The sequence below is a fragment of the Eleginops maclovinus genome, chromosome 22 (assembly GCF_036324505.1).
Source record: "Eleginops maclovinus isolate JMC-PN-2008 ecotype Puerto Natales chromosome 22, JC_Emac_rtc_rv5, whole genome shotgun sequence".
Taxonomy (NCBI): domain Eukaryota; kingdom Metazoa; phylum Chordata; class Actinopteri; order Perciformes; family Eleginopidae; genus Eleginops; species Eleginops maclovinus.
The window spans coordinates 12827636-12851886 of NC_086370.1; the positions used below are offsets into that span (position 1 = coordinate 12827636).

Consider the following 24251-nt stretch of genomic DNA (forward strand, 5'->3'; position numbering starts at 1 on the left):
AAGGTAAAAAGTATTGTCCCTTTAGAGTTTAACCTATAGGAAACATCTTAAGGTTTGTGCATGTATTTTATTAGTCAGGAGCCTGATCATTAGACTCATTTTTCATTTTGTTTCACTGCATTTCTCTATTCTATTTTCTCTGAACAAATTGAACTTTTTTGCAGTGATTTGTGGGGTCTCAATATAGGATAATTTGTTAATGCTGTTGTAATACAAAAATCCCTCTTTTGGATTTGATTGCAAAATGCCCAAATCCTACTTCCTGTGTACACTCTAAAAGAGAAATTAGAGCAATCAAAAAGGCTTCGACTAAGAGATGTCTTTGTAAGTAAGACCTGTTTAAGTTAAATTGTATTAGTTGTTCTTATAAAATAATAAATATGTACTACTGAAAATCATATTATTAAGTCTAGTCTAATATTTCAGAAAAATACCAGCAAAACAGATGACCTTTTCTATGGAATGTTTTTTAGTTTTTTGTGTCAAACCTATCTCCATTTACATACCATCTTAGACTTTAAAGTTTCCACTCACCTGCATTACATTGAATCCTAAAAGCAGGAAAGCCCCTGAAGGCCAGTTCTTTAAAGTGACCCTCTGCAGCTGGCATTTGTCAAGATAAACCGTAGCTGCCGAGTTTCCTTGAAGGTAGAAATGTAAAAGGCCAGTGAGGGTTAATTGGTTGATGCAGTTATCATTGATTGAAAAAAAGCCATAGAAGAAACCACTTTTCCTTAAAAGGCTTCATTTTTCTGACAATAGACAGCAAATACAAATGAAAACTGGTCTTAGCAATGTTTCATTATATCCTATTTCTTAAAATATACTTTTGAAGTTCTACGTAGAGTAAACATACCCAACACTGTAAACTGTGGTAGCAGATTTTCTATAGAAACAATTAACATGAACTTAATGCTTTAGCAAATGCGGTTTTCATTATTATTTGGGCTTTGACACATTTAAAGCACATATTTGCAGACATCTGAAAGAGTTTAGAGGCTCACAAACCACAGAAACCATGACATTATTTCAAATGGGTTAATAATTATGTGCAAATATAACAACATTAAAAAAATCCTTTGATAATTCTTTAGCAAAAATATTAATCGACACTGATTTAATGGAATCTAAAAAGCTAAATAAAATGTTTTAAATTGTAAACCTTTAACTCTACAAAACTCCACTATTCACATCTGCAGCACTACTTTTCTTTCTATACTCTAGAGAGCCATGAAGGTGATTAGAGGCAATACACCATTTTTTAGGGGGTGGCAACTGATAGACATCAAACTTGAAGTCAGCTACAAAAAAATCTTTTTAAGGGCTGATCATATGAGTCGCCCTCCTCCCCCGAGCGAGAGGTAGAGGTCTCTCATCACAGAGCAGTTTAGCGTGGTGGGATGGCTGAATGCTAGGACATCATTAAGACCCTCTATTGTTAACATCTGGGTTCAGAAGAATGGCTCTTTCTCTGGTAAATGTTGCCCCAGCTTAACAAGGGATTTTATTACACCATGCAGTTGACATTGGCAGCAGTGGCAAGTCTGGCAATGGAAACCCTTCAACTGTTCAGGTGACTGGAGATCAATCAAAGCAGTTTCCCTGAAGCCTTCACCAGAAAAGGGAGTCAACTGTGTATCTAATGTTGTTGTTGAACCAAGATATACAACTTTTTGTGAATACTGGTTCAAATGTTTCCACAGTGATGAAAAAAATCAGTTCTTAGCCTGATTATACATAATTGGAACTGATTTAAAGTTGTACAGACTTTTCTTTCCTTACTGTATCTTTTTTCTGCCCTGCACCTGCATGTATTTTTTTTAGATTTTTTTAGCACATATAATATCATCCCCATGTTCACAAAAGAACTCCCAGTCCAAAGTGCAGAACTAATCTCCCATATCGCTCAATTGCGCTTTTCAACATCTCCTCTCCCGCAGTCTCTGTCCCCACCATCCCCTTCTGTTTTAAACCCCTCCCTAGTAGGGATGTGGCTGCCATGGCAACTGCTGAATCATCCTCCGCCATCCATCTGCAGCGTCCTCTAATTCCATCTCCTCCTGCAGCCAGGCCCTCCGGCATCCAGGCCTGTATTAGCGTATTGATCTAACACTTCAATTTGCTATATGAGTTGCAGCATTCTGTGCAGGTTAGTCTCAGAGGACACAGAGGAGCAGCAGGGTTGAACGGCAGCCTTTGGATGGGTAACGTACCCAGTACAGTGAAGCACTGCCTGAGCTATGAGCAACTCATCCAGGATTACCCATGGCTGAAACGCTGGCTGCTGGAGGAGAAGGTGGGCGTCCTTTTTCTTGTTTCTAATTTGCTGCACATGCTCTGCCACATGACTCAGTCATGACAGAGAGGATGCACAGCAGCCAGCCACCGATAACAGCACTGCTGCTTCTTATGTAATGGTCCTCTTCAATGGAAACTCTGCTCTACATCCACACATCACTCTGTTTAAAGGGATGCATCTCTGTATTTCAATATAGTAAAGTGTTATTTTTCTTGCTAAATTGTTTGTATGTGACAATTGATGGAGGCTGGATAATTCTGTTCTTTCTTTTGTGTTGTGTTACTCCATTTGGCCGCCTAAACATAATTATTTTATAATAACAACAATACGTTTGTTTTTTGAGAGTGGAAATATATTCTGCACTTAAATTCTTACTGAATTCATAACATTGAATCAAATTATTCAATAAGCATCTTTCTTTACAGACTCTTCTGGCTCATTGTTTTGGTCCCACGGATACATACTGCATTTTCGAGTATCCATAAAGCCATGCATTTAAAATTCCTGTCCAATTTGCAGAGGGATTTGGCTACAGAGAAAAGTGTGTACGTCAGTGTATTTACTAAACATGTGGAGTCTCCAAAGCACCTTGTATTACAAATATACAGATGTCAACATCTGTCTTACTTAGCAGAAGTAAAGTAGCTTACTTCATTACTGATGCAACAGTTAGCAGTTCATTGACGTTGGTGAGTTAATTCAAACTTGCTAACGTTTACTAGCTAGTTTAAACTGTCAGTATTTCCTTAAATGTTAGCTAGTTGAGGTAGGTGGTAAATGTCTATACTAGCAACTTAGACGAAGACATGTTTCTCAGAAGTTGGTGGTCTTTAAAAAAACAGGTAGCGCGAAAACTGGACTTACGTTGGTCAGGTAACGTCAGACAGACAGAGACTCAAGTAGATGCTAATGTAGCTCCATGTCTGCTATAAAGAAAGCAGTGCTTGCTAACACGGGAATTGTTAGCAACAACAAGTCTGCTAGCTGCCATTTCTGCCGGGTTGTTTTGTTTCTCTTCTCCCTAATGGTCAGTAGATTTACTCAAGTAATGTACCATAGTTCAATTTTTTGGGACTTGTGTGTTCATTTTTAGCTACTGTGTACTTCTCCACTAAAATTCCGAGGTAAATGGTGTAGCCTACTTTTGCTCCACTACATGTATTTAAAACCTTCAGTTACCTGCCAGATTTTGATTAATAATGTGATACAGTACATAACCAATGTTAGAAATAATCAATATATTAGAGCGGAACTTTAAAAGATAATTCACTGTTTCTGGACGGATCATATTTGTCCATTTCCGGTAGTATTACAGGATGTTGTTTTTAGCCTCAGATAGCATAAAGCTAATATTGTTTTGTATATATGAGTAGAGGGAGAAGGACCAGTGGAGTTGCATACTAAACACACCGCCTCTACCTCTCACTCATTGATGCTGCAATGATACAGTTGCCTGTTTAATAACTGATAAACCTCCTAAGAATTGCATAATAGACTATCGTAGATGACAGCTCCAGGACTTCGCTAACAAGATGGCGACGGTGACGTCATAAGAGGACCCGCCCCCGACGACGTCAGCCTATAGAGGAGGCTCCAGCCCCCGCTACCAACCAATGAGAGCACGACAGCGGGGCGCGTCTGATTTTGAAGTTGTTTATTGTATGGTCGGAAAGGGGTGGTTCTATAAAACATGTAAGGATTGTGAAATCGAGCTCTCTTTTGTTCCGGACCGCCAGACAGTAACTACTGATGAGCTCCGCTCAGTCAGTGGCCTGTGGACGCGTGTCCCGGGCTATTGAGCCACAGCTGTGAAGCTTTTGTAAGGCCTACTACTGCATCCTTTTATTAAACACTCCTTTTATAACTTCTAAGGGAGTTTTGCTTTCTTTATTTTAAACCGTCTCCTGGGCTTCAAATAAACGAACATTTCTTACAATTGGTGACCCCGGACGTGATTTGAAGTGCCAGGACGGGACGGGGATTTCGCGGAATCGGCATAAACTCCAGACACTCGGATTGGATCCCATTTCATAAGGTGAGCAGTGCCTGTTTATTTCAAAATCTGCATAGTTTATATAGCATTTTAATATGCGAGTGTCTGGAGGTGAGTCGTTAATCATGAACTGGCTATTTAAAGTTAAGAACTGAATATATTGAAATTAACCGGGGTGCGGTCCTGGGTTTTCCAAAGCTTTTTGTTTGTTTGTTTTGTTTGTCTGTGTTTGTCCTTTTTACGCCGGAATTAGAATGAGATTTAGGTAAAATTAATACGTAAATATCGATTAAAGTTCGGTAACGTAGTGCTAATTAAAATTGGCAGCGTAGATTCAGATTAAGGTTCTGGAGCGTATTTCGGCATTGATAGTATAATTTTGTGATAAAGTAAGTTTAAAAAAGTCCTAATAGGTTAAGGCCTAATCGAGTGATTAGTGAGTGGGTCAGTAAATGTAATCTTTGCGACAGAATTACGTTGAGAATTGTGACGACATTCCAATAGTCTCTGATTAGCGTGTTGCGTTATTGAACAGTCATAGTTGGCAAATAGTGTTAATATTAAAAGGAAGACCTCTTTTGTCTGAGAGGCGTAGCTTGGGGTTAAAGTCCTCGAGACTACTGTTTGTTGAAGGGAAGAAAGCATGGTGAGAGCACAGGTTGGAGTCCTGACGTCATTACTGATTCTGGAACTTAACAAAGCATAGTTCATAGATTTAGAAAATATTTGTTTTATGGTACCAACTACAACGAGAAGAGCTGAGGTTGAAGTCCCTTCTCTATCTGCGATTGTTTTGAAGAGTACTTAAATTGTTAGGGCATGGAGAATTTCTAAATTATTAGTGTAGGGTTAAGTGTTATGTGTAATCGTAATCAGAGAGGGTTTTTTTTAAAGAACCAAGCAGTGTTGGGCCTTTTTGAACTGTGCTGTTTTGCTTGAAACCATCTGGAAACGGGTTCTCTATTCCCCTCCCCCAAAGTCCTTTGTCTTTAATAGGCTAACCTAGTTAGCGTAGTCTGTTAGCATCAGCCATTAACAGAAAACTTCAGAGGAAGTAATGGTCAGAGAGGCTAAACCAGTCAGGAAGTAGCCAATAAAGACGGGGCAGAAAGAAAAAACAGCGCCCCTACTGGAGGAATTAATATATATCCAGTATTATTTCAGGAACAAAATAGCACCCTCTGGTGAGGGTATTGAATAGTGTACATTGAGGTCCAAATGGTAATGACAGAAATCTTGCAAGAGAACGCACAAACCATCCGGGCAACATGCGGTTATATGTGCCAACTACCAGCAACTCCCGCAGAGTTTTGCAAATAGATGTGTCTCTGTTATAATATAGTGATTTTATATTGTTTGGTGGATCCGGTATGTCTGGACCTATTGGTTAATCTCACAAGAGATGAAAGAACCAGAGAGGTAATGAGTATGAATAACAATAGAGCTAAGGCTGATGTTTATCTTCAATCCAACACCAGTTTTCCCATATGGGAGTTACAGTTTAGGACAGATACATTGAAATTAAGAATGATAAAAACAGAGAAAGCACAAATGGCAAGAACACAATTACACTTTAAAAGAGTGAATTCTCTACCAACAAGAAGCAGATGGTGGGGAGTTAGAGGTTAAAGGATGAAAGGTTACTAAGATCACAGAAGAGAGGTAACTCTCTGATAAGACTGAGAACAGAACAGGGGGGTGAAGCTGTGTTGAGCAATAACCATAAAGATAAAGCCTGTTTGAGTAAGAGAGGGGATTAAGACCATTAAGGGGGGTGTAGGCGACACCCAAATCTTCTTGTAAGACCAAATGCTGTTATCATCTAAATTAACTTTGATGTTTTTCTCACACAGAGAGGAGACTCAGGAGTCATCTGTCTGTAAGCAGTAGAGAAGAGAGGAGAAACATTTTACAGAACGGGAATTAATTATAAGAAAGTGCTGTTAAAAGAAGTTTAGCGATTATTAATATAGATAAAAGTGTTAACACTAGTAAATATGAAGATAAATACAGGAGTGAATCGTATGACTACACTTGAATCATTTACATCTTAGTGATCTGTGAATATGCTCTGCTGGGTTGTACAGGCTAAGTTAAAGGGATTTTAACTTTTTGAAAAAGCATTGGAATGTTTTTATAGTAGAAGAAAACAGAGGCCGTACAAAGATAATGTGTGGGAATATGGTTTCTGGATGTGAATATTTGAATTATGGGAGAAAATATTTTCCTAAAGGAGTTAAGTCAAATGCATTTGAGAGATGTTATTATTAGACATTAACTTGTTATTACAGTAGATGGCATTTAATACACAAGACAGAACACATGCTTAGTTAAAAAAGTGAAAATTAAGTGGACTTATTTAACCAGTGTGTTGAGATTCATAGATTTAAAGAAAGCTGCCACCTGGACTGCAGCCTCTGCAATCTGGTGACAGACCCATGTCCTCCTGAAATAATGCGAAAGACCATCCCCCACGGAGATTTCCTGACTAATTCAATAAGAAAGGAAGGCAAAAGCAGGGCTTTGTCTAGAACTGCATCCGTCTGCTTCTCCACCCAGGTCAGCAACAAACATGAATCATGCTGATTGACAGAGATCTACTCATCACCAGTCCCTCTGATAAGATCACAGAGGTCCAGAGCAACAAGGGTTGATTCAGAGCACAGATTCTGATGGACAATGAGACACATGAAAACGGGGTTCCGTCTCCCATGAAAAACATCAAGAGACGGTGATCGAGCAGACCCATGCTGAAATGAAAATCCGCACAAGGAGAGAAGCTTGATGTGGAATGCAGGTTCAAAAAGTCAAAGACTGTCAAAAACCAGATGCACAGGAAGGGGCGAAAAGGTCAATCGGCCGAATCTAAGGAGGTCGGGGTCATCAAGCCAGAGAGCAGAGGTGGCAGGAAGGGGATTTCGAATGGGTGAGTTTGTGTAAACACATTCACTCACGTAAACACATAAGTGGAACACATTTAAAGAATTTGAATTGACTTTGTAAATTTAAGATCAAATATCGAATGTTTTATTACATAACATTTTATAGATTGGTAAAAGATATTTGAAAAAGGGAAGTTTTTAAAGTAAAGGAGTAAATAAATCTGTAACACATTATTATAGGGGGAAATTATAGAGATAAGCAAGATCCACTACACTTTTGGTAGAACCTGTTCAGGAGTCAGGAGAACAGAGTAGGAACATTTAATCATGTTAACCTATTAATATTTCAGAGCCTATATCGAGGTGTGACTTTGGTAAAATTAAATTGTGGGAGTTTTGATCTACAGAAGGAGAGAGATTTAGTACACACTTGATCTCAGATATGATACTTAAATGAAACAAACTTGTTATAGTGATAACTCCAACATTAGATACCAGACCATGTCCAATATAATTAACCAAGTGAATGGAAACCATTATTAAAGTCATTCCTACTTTAAACATTCTTATGGATTAAAGGTGTAATTGTAACATGTCAAAGCTCTCATAGTTCCACACATTACTTTCCTGATTAAAGACTTGAAATATTTTTCAAGAAGACTAGAATTGATCATAAATAATGGAGTATATTAAGAGAATCGAGCAGAGTCATACAGATCCTAATAATGTTTTGATTTAAGATAGTGGGTATGTGAAGAGTATTGGAAATAAGATCTATTAGAGATTTTTGTATGAATTCGGTGGTGATAAAGATCCAGTAGTTTAAAAAAGGAAGTGATGGCTTAACAATTACTTAACTTAACATGAGGGAAGCAGTTTTTGTTAATGTAATCTAAGTAAAGTATATTGAAGTAAGTTGTTGTTGTTCTTTAGAAGGTTTCACACAAGCTGCGACACTAGATGTGTGCAATATCTCAACAGTTTTGACATTATATATTGTGGTAATAAAGCTGTCGCTTTAGGAGGTCAAAAAAGCAGTGACCTACACATCTGGCATATGTTCATTTGACAGGTTAATGTGAGTAGATTGGAATGTGCATACGTCCGGGACGTCTCTACATAACCACGGCGCTGTCCTAATAGAATGATAAGACATATTTTAAAAAACAGTACTAATTAAAAGGAAACTTATAAGTGTTTTTGTAAATGGAGAGTATGACGGAATAATTAAAGACTCTGCAGAGCATGACGTGACCAGAAGACTGAGACCGAGTGACCTTTGACCGGGACTGACTGTTGTTTTACAACAGCACTGTTGATGACTGACTCTGGGTTGACCCTGACCAGACCCGACTGTGTGAGTGAGAATGAATGTTTGCATCTGATCAATGCAATTGCATGAGTTTAGAGAGGAACAGAGACTAACTGAGCATGTTCTGAACTAACACAAACTAAATCCAGAGATTTTGTTTCTTTCAGGACTGATGGATGGAGAGAGACACTCTTTAACGGGAGAGTTTGATGTTTGAACAATAATGATTTGATGTGTCTGAATAATGATTGATGTGGTTTTGAATTAGTTTAACTGAAGTTCTTTTTCTCAACCGGGTTTTTGTTACACCTCTTTGTTAAGATGTGTAAAAAGGGGGAGTGGCAACATGTTTGCTCAACAGCATGATTGTTTAAATTACAATTCCATGATTAACAATTCAATTTTTTATAAATGATGTTATTGTTTCCATTTCTTTACATTTTTTACAGGAAAAGCAGAATCAGTTGCCGAGAGGCTGCTGACAGATACAATTCCAGAGTGGAACCTATGAAAGAAGTTCACCTGTGATAATGATATTGAATTTGTAAATGGTTTTTTAACAGATATGTTACCTGGGGATAGTAGAAGTATGGAGATAACAAGAATATTTAAAGTTAAGCTAAACATATGATGTGATGAAATGGGAACCAAGTTAGTCAGCGCCCTTTCTCTAGTAGAGATTGAGAAGTATCAAAGGTTCAGAGGTTTTGTTTGTAATATGCACAGCAGGTACAGCATATAGGTTGTCAATGTAAATCTTATATCCCAGGCTCCTCCAACTACTCGATATACATGGTCCAGGTACGATGAATAAAATAGTGGAACAAAGGGTAAGGCTCAACTACAGACAGTTGGAGATTATGAGTATAAGGAGGGTGATAAACACAACAATAATTTCACAGATGTAATCTAAGTTCCTAGGAAAAATGTGATGACATTTTGTTGGAATTCTGATTTCATGTCCCAGCTCTCTAACTTCTAAACACTAACAGGTAGAAGCAGTTTGTCTGGTGCCTAAGGAGGGATTTCTGCACACGATTCAGGCAGAGATCGACATGGAGTTTGGCACAGGAGAAAGCTGATACATCTAAAGAGGTTAAGTGATTGGCAGGAACGGGAAGCCGTGGGTAATTGATTCTGATACAGAAGTATATTTCATCCACACCTTTTCAGGAACAACAGCCAGGAAATACATTCATTCTGGCTGCATCATGGTTTTACTGGGTCTTATTCTATCTACACATTCAGTGTATCCTTCTCCAGAAATGAGAGGAGTTGACATATTGCATTTTGACTTGAAATGGGGATTTTAAAATGTAGGAATAATTTAGATACTTATTGGAAATTCAAAGCTAATTGCAATATGTAACATAATTTACCGAAGGAAGTTGGGTATTTCATTTTTGTTTGTAATTATGGCACAAGCCAATAACGTTTTGAAGTCACGTTAGACCATAAGGAATTTCCAATGACGGGAACAAATGTTGCACAACAGATAATACCAGATGAGCATAACTTTCATAATTTACTTATTTAGTGTTTTGAAACAGATAAGAAACATACAGGTTGTTTCAACGAAATACAGGATGGTTTGAATGAGTGGTCGAATTATTTTTGATTATGTGACTGGTTGGGATAAAAATAACAGAAAGCTTGCAGTTACAAAGTTGGGTAAAATGAAGTGTTATCCCCCGAGAGACATGAAATAGGAGGAAAGGTAAATGACAGAGTGTGTTTGGTACGGTGAAAGCATGAAATGGTATTGGATGATCTATTCAAAGCAAGGGGAGAAACAACTTCATTTCATTTACTATTAGGGGTTGAGGTTCCTGGAAAAGTTCCTATGTGCTCGGTTTTGATAGAAATAGCTGAGCCCCAAGCGGAGATAGTCCCTGAAACGGCAGATTCAAATTCTTCCCTGAATGCAGTCCCTCATATAGGAACAGCGCAGGCTTATATACTGGATAATAATAGACTGGTGACATATTTGAGTACATCGACTGTGCAGAAGGTTATAGCGGTGGAAATATAGTATGAAGGCACTAATGCATGGTTAAGATTGGGTTGTGTATGCGGTAGAACAAAGCAGGCTCTACTGATCTTGCATTGATGAGGCAGTATGGGAACGTTACGATGGTGAAATTCCACAACAGCAGTAACCAGCCAGGACCTTCTTTCAGGAATTGCTGTGGCTAACGTACAATACCCCAGGGCAGATGTTTGGTGGTACAGTGGTACTAAAATTTTGTGTCCAGGCATTCCACATGACTGGCCTGGAACATTTGCACTGGTGTAGTTGGTGAGAGGGAGTTTAAAGCTAGAAACCAGATAACTGCAGGATTCGAATCAATATTTCTTTGGCCTACAATCAACAAGAATGTGGATTGGATCAACTATATTTACTACAACCAGCAGAGATTCATAAATTACACCCATGATGCCGTAAGGGGACTGCACGTACAGTTGGATGGAACCAGTCTGATGGCCTGGCAAATAGGGTGGCCTTAGATATGTTTTTGTCTAATAAAGGGGGTGTTTGCAGACTAATTGGAATCTTGTGCTGTGTTTTCATCCCAAATAACCCTTCCCCAGATGGATCAGTAACCAGAGCGTTAGAAGGACTTACCGCCCTGATCATCGAGCTAGCAGACTATAGTGGAGTAGAGGACCCCTTTGTAGGAACGTTAGAAAGAATGTTCAGTAAATATTAGACTCCGATAATGAATCAATGTTATTCAATGCAGGAATGGATACAATCTTGGTACTATGTGGATGTTGTTACATACTATGTATTCGCACTTTAGCGGACCAATTGATCACCACGGTCCTCTCTAGTGAGCAAAAATAAAGGTCAATTTCTCTTGAGAAAACAGTTACATTTGTTAATTGAAAAACAGGATGATCCTATCCCTTATTCAGACCATGAGCAATATGAGTTCGTCTGAAGGAAGTGTCTTATAAGTTCTTATTTCTGTATACATGAAATGCTCTATAAACTACTCCTAGGATGTGATTTATCACTTCTTACAACTTGGTATTATATAGTAGAGTTGATTGCTGTTATGATTTACTCACAGTTCATTAATTTTTTACAGGATCATATTGAATAAGTGCATTTACACTGGACTAGAATCGAAAATGATCTGTTTACCTCATCACAAGATATGAAAGGAGGGAATTGAAGAGTTAACGCATTTAGGAAATTGCTGCTATTGTTCTAGGTGCCATTCCAGGATTTCAGCCACAAGTATTCAATAATAAAAGATTGTATGATCATGTATAACTTTTAACTATACAATTCTGTATTATGCAATATTCAAATGGAGAACATATTGATTATATTATAGTTTACACACCGTTTGAAAGGTGTGTAAGGAGGGATTGTTAGAAATAATCAATATATTAGAGCGGAACTTTAAAAGATAATTCACTGTTTCTGGACGGATCATATTTGTCCATTTCCGGTAGTATTACAGGATGTTGTTTTTAGCCTCAGATAGCATAAAGCTAATATTGTTTTGTATATATGAGTAGAGGGAGAAGGACCAGTGGAGTTGCATACTAAACACACCGCCTCTACCTCTCACTCATTGATGCTGCAATGATACAGTTGCCTGTTTAATAACTGATAAACCTCCTAAGAATTGCATAATAGACTATCGTAGATGACAGCTCCAGGACTTCGCTAACAAGATGGCGACAGTGACGTCATAAGAGGACCCGCCCCCGACGACGTCAGCCTATAGAGGAGGCTCCAGCCCCCGCTACCAACCAATGAGAGCACGACAGCGGGGCGCGTCTGATTTTGAAGTTGTTTATTGTATGGTCGGAAAGGGGTGGTTCTATAAAACATGTAAGGATTGTGAAATCGAGCTCTCTTTTGTTCCGGACCGCCAGACAGTAACTACTGATGAGCTCCGCTCAGTCAGTGGCCTGTGGACGCGTGTCCCGGGCTATTGAGCCACAGCTGTGAAGCTTTTGTAAGGCCTACTACTGCATCCTTTTATTAAACACTCCTTTTATAACTTCTAAGGGAGTTTTGCTTTCTTTATTTTAAACCGTCTCCTGGGCTTCAAATAAACGAACATTTCTTACACCAAACCTTAAATAATACCTTATTTAGACCTGGAGTAAATTCAAAAGATACCCTGCCGCATACAAAGTTATTAAAACATAATAACCAGCTTTGATGAATCAATAATTTGAATTAAAAACATGTACTATATTATTCTGAAATGGGACGATCTGCTGCAATGAGTACTTTCACTTTTACTACTTAGTGGCTATATTTTGATGCTAATACTTTTCTTACTTTATTTGAGTAACATTTTGATTGCAGTACTTTTAGTTGTGAACATGATCTACTTCTTCAACTTCTGCTAGTGGTCAACATGACAGGATAATGTTAATTATAGAAGCTATCTTGAGCTACATGTATATCAATTGTTATTATCTTTAATCTCTATTCAGTTTTTATATTTCAATTTTCTCTAAAACAACAAGGTTAAGACCCCAAAAATACCCTGATCCTCAGAATATCCCATGTGGTTTTTGTGGAGTTACCCTTACCTTATTTCGTTGTCCTTTCTCAATGAGACATCCTGCGTTTGCATCTAAATGTCATAACAAGTTTATGTTTATGTTCTCAGGTTTCATGTGGTTTCGAGGTAGACAGTTGTTCATGTTAGAAATATCATGTCCTGGAGCATCTCGTGCCAAAAGGATGACTGCATGCCTGCATGTGTTTAGTGTACAGTCCTGTGCACCTCTAATTCTCATTTCTGTATCTCTCGATATTTTCCCAGACTATAACAGGACATGAGTATCCAGAGTTTGTTAAAATAGTTGAAGTAGGACCACGAGATGGACTTCAAAATGAAAAGGTATACACTATTATTATCGTCACAAATCTCATTTATATTTATAAGTAGGAACCCTTGTTTTGTATCTTCATGCATGACCACCCGGGAATTTCCCATTTTTCATACATGAAACAATCCATAACATATGGGTTGTGTGCCATAATTGCCAGGGGCATATGTTTCACATTTTCTTTGAAATGTAATAGGAAAGATGACACAGCTTCTCCTTACTGGACGCCTGTAGTTTTACAGATTGCACGGACTAGTTGCATGGATGAAGTACATTTATAACCACAATATGTTATTAGTATCAAGCAAGTGCAAGATTCAGCAGGGGAATATAGATTGTTATTGATTAGCAAAAATTGTTGCAAGAACAACTGTTAGATATCTTGTTGTAATTCCCATACTGAGTGGAATCAAAGGCAAAATAAGCAGTTTCAGTTTCATTGTTCCCCAGGAAATTGTTCCAACAGGGGTGAAAATCCAGCTGATAGACATGCTCTCGGGAACAGGCCTGCCGGTGATCGAGGCCACCAGCTTTGTCTCTTCAAAGTGGGTACCGCAGGTAATAACTCTTCTTTGTGCACAGCAAAAGAGTGCTGAGTGATTTATTAGGCTCTCTTTCTTGTCCACATAACTCCTCCAGAAAATCTCCTCTAGTATCCTTGTTAGACCTACATATGCCTTTGGAAAGAGTATTTTAACTCTCTCGTTCCCTGTCATAAATTGTGCCAGTATTGACTTCCTAAAAAAAAGCAAACATGAACATGTCACATTTTATTTACTGAGAAATCGTAGATGAAAAAGTGATTCTGTGCTTTCCGCTGCCTACAAGCATGTAAAAACATTTGTACAGGATGATTTATTCTCTGATGATGTTAAAGGTTTATTTTTCTACATCATATGTTTTCCCCCCACTTCATTTAGATGGCAGACCACACTGATGTACTCAGAGGAATTCAGAGAGCACCTCATGTTCGGTACCCTGTTTTGACACCTAACATGCAAGGCTTCCAGGATGCTGTAAGCATTTATTTCCAATTCAGCTTGATGATCTCTGTTTTAGACCATAGTTATTTATACTTGCTTGTCAATCTTAGTTTAATGTAGGCACTTGTGCTTTTTTTCCACATAAGTCCTGCACATACTTCAGTGTGACTCCAGCACAGTGTTCAAAACTGTTTTACAAGTTCATTTTTCTCTCCTGTTTTAAGGTTGCAGCTGGTGCTACTGAAGTGGCGGTGTTTGGGTCAGCGTCTGAAACCTTCAGTAAAAAAAATATTAACTGCTCTATTGATGAAAGCATGCTGAGGTTTGAGGAAGTCATTAACACTGCCAAAGAGCAACAGATTCCAGTTCGTGGGTGAGTATTTGGGAAATTAATGATTCTTACAATTAATGAAAACACATTTCTAAAGTTCAACCACTTTTGGGATTGTTTTTTCTTTTTTCTTTCCAAATTATAGACTGTTGAAAATACTGCAGTTTCTATATCAATGAGAAAACACACAATTCAGTAATGAAAGCTTTAAATAAAACGTCCAGATGTTCACAAGGTTATATTTATGCATTAGGGAACCGCACGTCCAGATGGACATTAAAGCAAACCAAACAGTGAAAGTTACTGCATATAGTTCAATTGTTACGCATGTCTTTTTAGGTTAAATAAACCTCTCTGTTCAAATAGGATGAACACATCAGTGCTTAACAAAGGTTGGATAGTCGAATGAAGATCCTTATCACACCAAAATGTAATTACAGTTCCATCTGCCTTTGAGATATCTCAAGATGAAAAGCCAAAATAAGATTAGAAACATCAGAATTATCAGCAATCTTCTTATTCTTATTTAAATAGAGCAAGTCCATGTCGAGACAGGCAACTTTCGAACAGAATCAGAAACAGGTCTATTGCTAAGAAAAAGTTTTTAAAAAACACCAAAAAATGAAATAAAAACCATTTAAACTATTATACGTTGAGATATAGAAAATGATTTACATGAAATCTATACTAAAATATGTGCAGTATACTGTTGCATAGTACTTGGAATAATGAAATAAAATCCACAGTGTTGTCTTCCTCAAAGTACCTAACATAATTCTGTTATTGAATTGCTTCTAATTCCAACTCCGTTGTCAAATTTTATAGTTCCTCAAAGGCAAATCCCAAATGTTTTGTCTTTCAGATATGTGTCTTGTGCCCTTGGATGCCCCCACGAGGGACACATTGAACCTTCCAAAGTGTCTGAAGTGAGAAAACCTTTCGAAAATCCTAATATTCATATTAACTGTTACATTCGGTGGAGAAAATATAATATGATGTTCATTCTGAATTGTGATCAAATCAAATGACATTGCATATTAAGAAACATTTACAAAATACAGGTTTTGTAGACAAATATATTCATAGAAGATTACATAATTTTAGGTTAGATATTAACTGATTCTGTGCTAATAAGAAAATCTTTCACGTTTTTAAACACTTTTTTAGGTGGCAAAGAGGTTATATGAAATGGGCTGCTATGAGATTTCCTTGGGGGATACCATCGGTGTTGGTACTCCAGGTTCCATGTTGAAAATGCTGCAGAGTGTGATGAAGGAGGTGCCCGCCCACGCTCTCGCAGTTCACTGCCATGACACCTATGGGCAAGCACTGCCCAACATCCTTACTGCACTTCAGGTAAGAACTCATAATGTATTGTGGGAATAGTAATCGATAAGTATTGTATTACCAGAAGTAGTGGTAAAAAAGGCTTTTAATAATTGAATTAAGACTGACAAACAAGAACTTAGTGTTATTGTTTGACAATAACAATAAGACATGAGCCAAACTCTGTCATAGCCTTTTGCTGCATTTTGCAAAGCTGCATCAACTCATTCAATTGATACTCCCCATAGTTTCACAGTTTGGGGAGTTTGGTTACAAACAGGATGACTGTAAAATCTAAGATGAACATATCCAATAAATGTCCATTTTAAATAGATTTTAAACTTTTAAATGGTGTACAACCCGAGCAATCTCATTTACAAGATGGCCCAAAAAAGGCATAAACATTACCAATAGGCACCAAAAAAGAAAATCAACAGATAAGATAATAATATAACATTAATTACAAACACACTCTCACACACTAGAGTTCAACCCCAGTCCCTAATTCACAATAGTCTCTTCATCTGCTAAACATAAATAGCAGTAAAGGTTTACAAGGTGCTGCTTTCTCTGGCAAGATGTTGCTGCCCTGCTCTAGGTACAAATTGCTTAAGGCACCTGGCAAGTTTCTTTAAATGAAGGGGAACAGTTCCAAGATTTTTCTCAATGTTGGATGCGGGACCTGTGAATTCTGGGAAACGCAGAGGACGGAGCTAGAACATTCTCAAAACCTGTATCTTTGAAAATAAGAGGGAAGGAGAGACCTGTAATATCTGCAAATCTCGGAAAGTAATGTGTTAAAATTCTCTGGTCTTTTCTAAATTAAAGATAGACATGAGCTCTGATGATAGTTATTTTATTTGAAGAGAAAACGTTCTGATCTTTGTGTGAGGGGTCTTAAAGTGCCAGTACTTTCTCTAGCAGAAGTCTGAAGAGGAACTCCAAATACTGACATGATTAGAAGAGGAGGCCTATTTTCTTCAGAGAAGCCCTCTGTAAAAGCACAAGACATTAATATATCATCCTCTTGATCCACACATCCTCTCTTGTTGAGTTGCTTGATAGCTTGACTTTCTTCAGCGGCTTGGCACCTTCTCCCTCGCATGCACATCTTCCTCCTTATGATGAATACGAACAATCTTGTGGAGAACCGCAGGCCGATTATGGATTAAGGCCCAGCCTTTTCATAAATCAGTGTTCTGACTCACGATGACATGAAGAGGAGCAACCAGATGTGGAAGCACAGTTGAGGTGGTGATTCTTGTTCCAGGATATCTTTCAACTTCCTTAAGTAACTGCCAACATTGCCGAGATCACAGCGTTTTTTCTGATGCTGTAAATCAGTATTCCTGCTTGGGTAATCATATGCTAAGCTGTGCCCAATCCATCTTGGGGCAGATGTTACAGTACATTCAAAGATTGATTTTTTGAAGAGCAAAGGATAATTAGTGTTTATTTTCCTACCGGAATCTGGCAAAATGAAGTTATATTTCATGAAAAGGTTCAACAAGGCTGAGGTTAAGGCACTTAAGTTTGTTGGAAATGATATAAGAGATTTAATAACGTACGCATACAAATGTTGATCTAATATACATCTGTGTTATACAGTGTTTCGCCTCTTAAACACAGATTAACTTTTTTAGTTTAAAGTGTAACACAATGTTAACTTGAATCTGCCCTGAGCTTTAATGAAAATGTGTCTGTTTACAACATTATGAATGTATCCTCTGTATTGGGGAGTATTGAAAACGCACAAAACAAATGTATAGGTTACAATGGGACACACAGAAAAGCAGGAACCATCACTCAACAAGGAAGAGGGGCAATAAGAAACATGATCTTAGCTTCCCCACAAGGCAAGATGATTCACAAACTGCCCACTGAACAAAATCTCCCAGAATCTTAATGAGCATAAGATATTTCCAATGGGCCGTTCCATCACAGTGCACATGTATTGCAGTGAACAAAAAAACAACACTTCATGGACGCCCACAGTAATAAACTTGGTTTCTACACATCTCACAAAAATGTAATTAGGTTGTACATTTCCTGTCGAAGAGCTCTCGTCAGGGTGTTGTTACCGCTTTGCTCGTAGCGAGTGTAAAGAGGACATAAATGCAGACATAAAACAGACGTAACGCAGATATCAGTTCTCTGGAGCACATTGTCATCACAGAGGAGGAAGCTCATCGGGGGCTGGGTGGGTCAACAGATGTGAGGGGGTCAGCACAAAGGCTCACCTATTCAGTGTCTGTTGGACAAAGCAACTGAGGTGGATAGAAGGGCCCGGGGGGGCTCCTAACTCATCTGTCGCTTGGCTGTTGAACTCCCTGACAATGCTGTGCTTAAAGGCCAGTGGAAAATGATCCTTTCATTCGCTCGCTGCTGAGCACGTGATGAATGGCACTGCAGTTGCAGACCCAACTCTAACAGACTTTGATAGCTCCTGTTGATATCTGGTGTGCAGAAGATAATGTTCAAGTTTGTTTATTAGAGTCAACCCCACTTGAGATGTAGAATCTAGATTTCAAAAGGGTCCTAAAAGTAGTTATGGTGCGTGACTTTTAGTTTGAGGTACAAAGACAACGTTTCAAAACCTTGAAACATTTAGTTACCAAAAGTTACACCCCCACTAAATGTATTGGGTGCTTTATTTATTCATTCTGATATATATTATAATCGGTTACCAAACATTTACTCGTATTTTGTGGTATTTAATTTAAAGCAGGCCAGTTAATTGTACAGCCTGTCTGTCTTGTAAATACTATCCCCTGTACTAACTAATATAATAAAATATGATTGTATGTAGAGCGCTGAGATAGGGCAGACCTCCATCCATTCCCTTTTTGCGATGGTAATAACAAATAATTGATCTACCCCCCTCATTGTTTGGACCTGCTGTAATGCCATGCATTCATATATGATGGGTCCTTCCTTAGCTCATTCTACACCCTTCCAACAAGTTTCATTAAAATTGAACAAAGTGCGTTTCCTGCTGACGACTAAGCAAATAAACCAAACCCAAATCATATTGTCCCTCGTGGAGGTAATAAACCAACTCTTTAACATTATTTATGTAGTTCACTGTATTCTAACTTAAGATAGCAGATGCATGCACACTAGATGATATGTAAAAAACTCATGACGTGAGTTTTCAGATGTTAAAAAGTATTTACTTCATGAAAATGACAACTAATGATTGACAGTCAACGCTTATCAGGACACAAAACACCATAAAGCCTCAGCAGTCCTTCAAAGAAAAAACGATTTGAATTGCGTTCATGTGAATGCTTTTCTCTTAATTATTTACACTTCTATTCCTCAGTAATCCGTTAGCATAATGCTGAAGAAAAGATAAACGAGGTCTTTTTGTTAAATAGTGAATATATACAAAAGTAAGCCTTGATTTTGGATTGCTGGGTAAAAAAGCACAGCAGTACGGTTCAATTCCTCGGTGGATCATATTCAGAATGATTCATCACAGCTGCCCTCTGGCCACAGAGAATAATAGCAGCCGGGGATATTTTGCCTACCATTTACTCACCCATAAACAAGATGGAAATGAAAGATTTTATCATAGCTTTTCATTACTGTGTGCCAGAAGTCCACACCACCAACTGGGATAGAAATGAATTCCCCCAGCGCTGTCAGCCCTGAGTCACTTCTTTTGTTCTTGATAAAGACATTCCTCAGTCTTTGTACCTTTCCTCTTTTTTTCCCAGGAGGTCTGGGGGGCTTTGTTACAAACCTACTCCTGGCAGGTCACACAATGACAACGTATGTACTTAGATTTCACAGGTTTGGCAACGAAAATTATTTCTTCTCATCCACAATTGTAGGTGTATTGTGTACAGCTGCAGCTGGGGAATACAGTAGAACCTGTTTGGGCTCACAATTGAATCCTCAAAAACACGCTGACAATAACATTCAGCGTTTTCCTTTTTAAAGCACTGTTCAACCTTTGATGGACTGTACATTGTAAAAAACTTTGTTTTACCAATAATTGACCATCTAACATTTTCATATTATGACTGTCATGATCTTCATCACTGAGACCAGATAAATAAAAATAACAAACTTTAAGGAAACTTTAAAAAGTTGATGAAACTGTATGTTTGTATATACAGTTTATACGTTTCAACCTGTTACTGACCACACAGATTTAACTTTACATAAAGACATAACATTTAATAATTGTACAAAACATTTGGATCATAATGTGTTTAAGATTCGTTGATAAAATGATTGAAATGGTGGTTTTAGTTTGGTAATCCAAGTTTATGAATGATGTGATTATATGGTTCCAAATATCTTTGCCCAAATAAATACAGAAGTAAAAATGTGATTTATTTATTCTTAATAGGTTTATTTTGTCTATCTCCTAGCTACCTTCTGGTATTCAGGAGCACTCCTGTTTATGCCTTCCTGGAAAGAGGTGATATATGTGTCAGCAGTGGATCCCTGACAGTTTCTTTCAGCTTCCCAGTTTATGTAGCAGTGGGTAAAGCATCACTGCTCCATATCCTTCAGTGAATGCACACTCTCTGTTGCTCTCTCTCTGACGCAGTTTTAAAACCAAAGTGGGAGCATGTCCATCTTCAGCCTCGTTCACTCGGAGTGTAGAATGTCAACAAGCTTATCCCAAATCATGCAAGTTTGAAAATGCACTGTGTCTTTACCAAGGAATGTATTGTTTTTATATGGCCACAGCTTACTCAATATGGCTTTTTTAACACTGAGTGCACATCTGGTTTCAGGGCAGTGTGAAACTAACTGAGCATTGGCAAGCTTGAGCTGCTGACCACCAAATCCTGCACGATTAGTGTCCTGAGGTACAGGGCACGCTGATGAAGGGTCCGTTTTGTTCCTCTCGGAAACTGTATGCCATGGACCCCTGGCCTTACACGGTTAGCAGCTGAAAGCGAGAGGATTGGCATGCTAGATTACAACTCTGTGTTTATGCTTTAAAAAAAAATCTGCCTAGTACAATATCCTGCTCTGGCTTTATCCAAGGTCTGGAAATCTCGTGCACTGCACACACCAGAGTCGATCTCCTCCTCCTTCTACCCCACCTTCTCTTCTCCCCTTGCCAACACAAACAGCAATTACGGCTGGCTCAGACGGCCCCTGAAAGAAATAGGTTTTTGTCTGGAGGAAAAGCAACCAATTAGCAACATTGTTCGGAAAAAGGCAATAGAGATGCTTTTAATTTAGCTTGCTTGGTTCTGGGGCTGAAAGTCCTTCATGACTCGATGCCACTGTGAGGGTCAGTGTGTTAATTTTGTGTCATTGTGGGATCCTCTGACATCTGGTTCTGCCACGGAAGCTGGAAAACATTTTTAATATTCTCATGACGATCCCAGGGACATGTGGAAAACATCACAAGACCTTAGCTGTAATGACTTAAATTCTGAAGGTCTGGCTTCATATGTTTTTGGTGTGAAAATAAAAGCTACACTTTTAGGTGTTACACTTTGAACTGCAGTTTTATCGCTTTGCGTAATATGTGAATTCAGAGAACTATTCAAATACAACGATATAAATGTACTCATCTTGAGGCATTAACATCAAAACAAAAGCAGTTACGCTTTTTATTCTTAAGCCGTCAAACAAAACTTTTCATATGGAGCACACTTGGTATTGTTGGCAGCGAGTAAAAAAGAACAAAATAAAAGTTTCCCACGAAATGTAACAATAACTTTGATTGTAAGCAGCCATAGAGACAAACATGCAACAAAGTAAAAGGCCTTCAAATAAATCTATTGCAGGCTCCACCACCACAGGACAGGAACACATGTTACTAAAGTCATCAGTGAAATTTATTATGACATTAAAGATTATTTGTATCAACTGCAAATTGGTGGAGCAATGCTACAATTCTTGTAGTGTTGGCACGCTGTAAGTGGACACCGTCCAGCCAAGGGGAAAAAAAAGCATTCTCATGTGGCAAAAAAGTTAATCCCCATGGTTAAGGGTAGAGTATTGCTGTAAAAACATGAGTAACACGGAGAATCAGGAACATATTCTGTTCAGCATTTATAAAGTTCCCCACGTATGAGCGTAATTATGCGGTGCTGGTGGTTGGAGCTGACAAAGAGGATGACTAAGCCATACTGTGGGACATTCTGTGCCCACTCATCCTCGGGACATAAGCCTGCAATTCTCCTAAACAGCTGTAAAACACGACCGCAGCCCTGGCATGGCTCACTGCAGCGGGCAGAACAATCCAGCAGAACAAGGATCTTTGTTCCTGGATTTTACCTGAGGTGGAGTGTGTGGAGGTCTGTCTGAATGTCTCTGTTGTGTGTCCTCTCCAGATGGGGGTCTGTGTGGTGGACTCTGCAGTAGCTGGCCTGGGAGGTTGCCCATACGCTCAAGGTTCATCTGGCAATGTTTCAACAGAGGATGTTCTCTACATGCTCCATGGCATGGGCATTGAAACTGTGAGTATTTCTCCACAGTGCACTTTATATTGGCTGTATATATAATACAAACAGATCAACCAAACTCAACCATTTTTCAGAGTTTGTTTACATTACAAGATTGCTCTGCAAACATACTGCTCTGTTAATGTTTCTTTTATAATATCAGTGGTTTTTCACAACTTGCACAAGCCCACAGTGTTGCATGCCCCATCTCGGGAACAATTTATTTAACAATCCCTACCCCTGCTGGTCGGATATTTTCACTACACTTTTCTTCTACCTGTTGCACACATTGTTCTTAAAGTCATGAGAAGCCTGTCTTCAAATGTTTTGTTTATCTTAAGACAAAATCACTGAGTAGACGTTGCTGATACATGTTTTCTTTGCAGGGTGTGAATCTTGCCAAAGTTATAGAGGTTGGTGACTTCATCTGCAATGCTTTACGTCGCAAGACAAACTCCAAGGTTGCCCAGGCAAGAGGCAGAACACTGTGAAGGGAATATCTTTAAATATTAACTTTTTTACTCAACATTTTAAGTGCTTCCCCTGTCGTCGCTGCATTCAGATATGTTGCCTTTGCGTCAGATATGTGTCACATTCAACTAATATAAACTGGCCTTTTTAAAATCCAAATGTATTCACTTCTGTTTTCAAACTTTCTCATACTTATTTTGAGCAGACATGGGCACTGATTAAATATCAGTCACTTTTATTACGTTGCATAGCTCAGTGGCCTTATAAAATAAATGAACAGAATAAGACTTTTATTAGTTTTTCCAACCCACTGAACTTTATCCAATATCACCACATGGGTGTTGCGTTTTAACAAATAGAGAAAACAAACAACAACAAGAAAAAGCTGTGTTCTGCTTTGTAAACATGAATAGCTTTAATGCACTTTACTCCTCCGAAGACCTTTTCGGCTCTCATTCTAGGTCAGGTCCTCTGAGAATAGCAACTGAAAAACAAGACTTCTATCAAACTACGAAAAAAATAAGACCTTGTCAAAATAGTTTTTGCCCTCAGGTTTGCCTAAAAGCATAAAGAAAGTGCCCCTTGATCATGTTTGTGCCATTAAAAAAAGCTTTTACCATTACACAACCTAGCGTCTGTGAGTGTAGTCTGTGAAAGTGTCAAATGTGTTTCTTCCGTGTATTTAAATCCTGTGTGCTATCTGTAAAAACTAAAAAATATAAACATTACAATGGAAAATGACAATATTTTCTAATTAAATGTAATGCAAGACAAGATGGCAAGTATAAATAGCTTTTATATAAATGTATATATATATATTGTGTTTGAGAATCATTATCAGGTTTTTGTCTTTTCATGTGCTGGAGATTACAATGATCCAAATAAAGAAAACAGAACGAAAGGAGTGCTTGTGCTTTGTGGATGTCTTTGTCATCAGGACTTAGTGAACCCTTGGTTTTCTATCCAGCTTGTCATTAATAGCAGGCTCTTTGTCCCTCTAGGGAATTACTTAAATTGAAATGCCAGAATGAACGCGGACAGGACTCTGCGGTGCAAAGTGGGACTATAATAAAACATAACTCTAATGAACAGATGAGGGAGGGCTAAGAGAACTGGCATACTTATATTCAAATGTGGTAATTGTCCCCGAAAGTTGTCCAGCTTCATTGTCTGTGCAAACAATTATTTAATGAAGTGTAGTCACTCTCAGATCTGTTTTGGGAAAACAAGGCTTTGTGAACAAGGGGAATCGAGTTGCAGCAATAGAATAATGAGCTTGCTTGCAAAGAAAACTGTTGAACCAGAAAATCCCAAAGTTTTACAGTCTGAATAATTTCACAGATAAAATACAATT

The 24251-nt window shown here is 38.2% G+C and overlaps 1 protein-coding gene across 1 annotated transcript; it reads left to right on the top strand.

Moving 5' to 3' along the window:
* The first annotated feature begins 1639 nt into the window (after window positions 1-1639).
* hmgcll1 (3-hydroxymethyl-3-methylglutaryl-CoA lyase like 1) lies at window positions 1640-23783 on the top strand. Its single transcript, XM_063874433.1, has 9 exons — window positions 1640-2296; window positions 13292-13369; window positions 13809-13916; window positions 14279-14374; window positions 14566-14714; window positions 15535-15598; window positions 15840-16028; window positions 22316-22441; window positions 22813-23783. The coding sequence occupies exons 1-9, from the start codon at window positions 2201-2203 to the stop codon at window positions 22915-22917; spliced, it is 1011 nt and encodes a 336-aa protein (XP_063730503.1). The 5' UTR covers window positions 1640-2200; the 3' UTR covers window positions 22918-23783.
* Window positions 23784-24251: the final 468 nt, after the last annotated feature.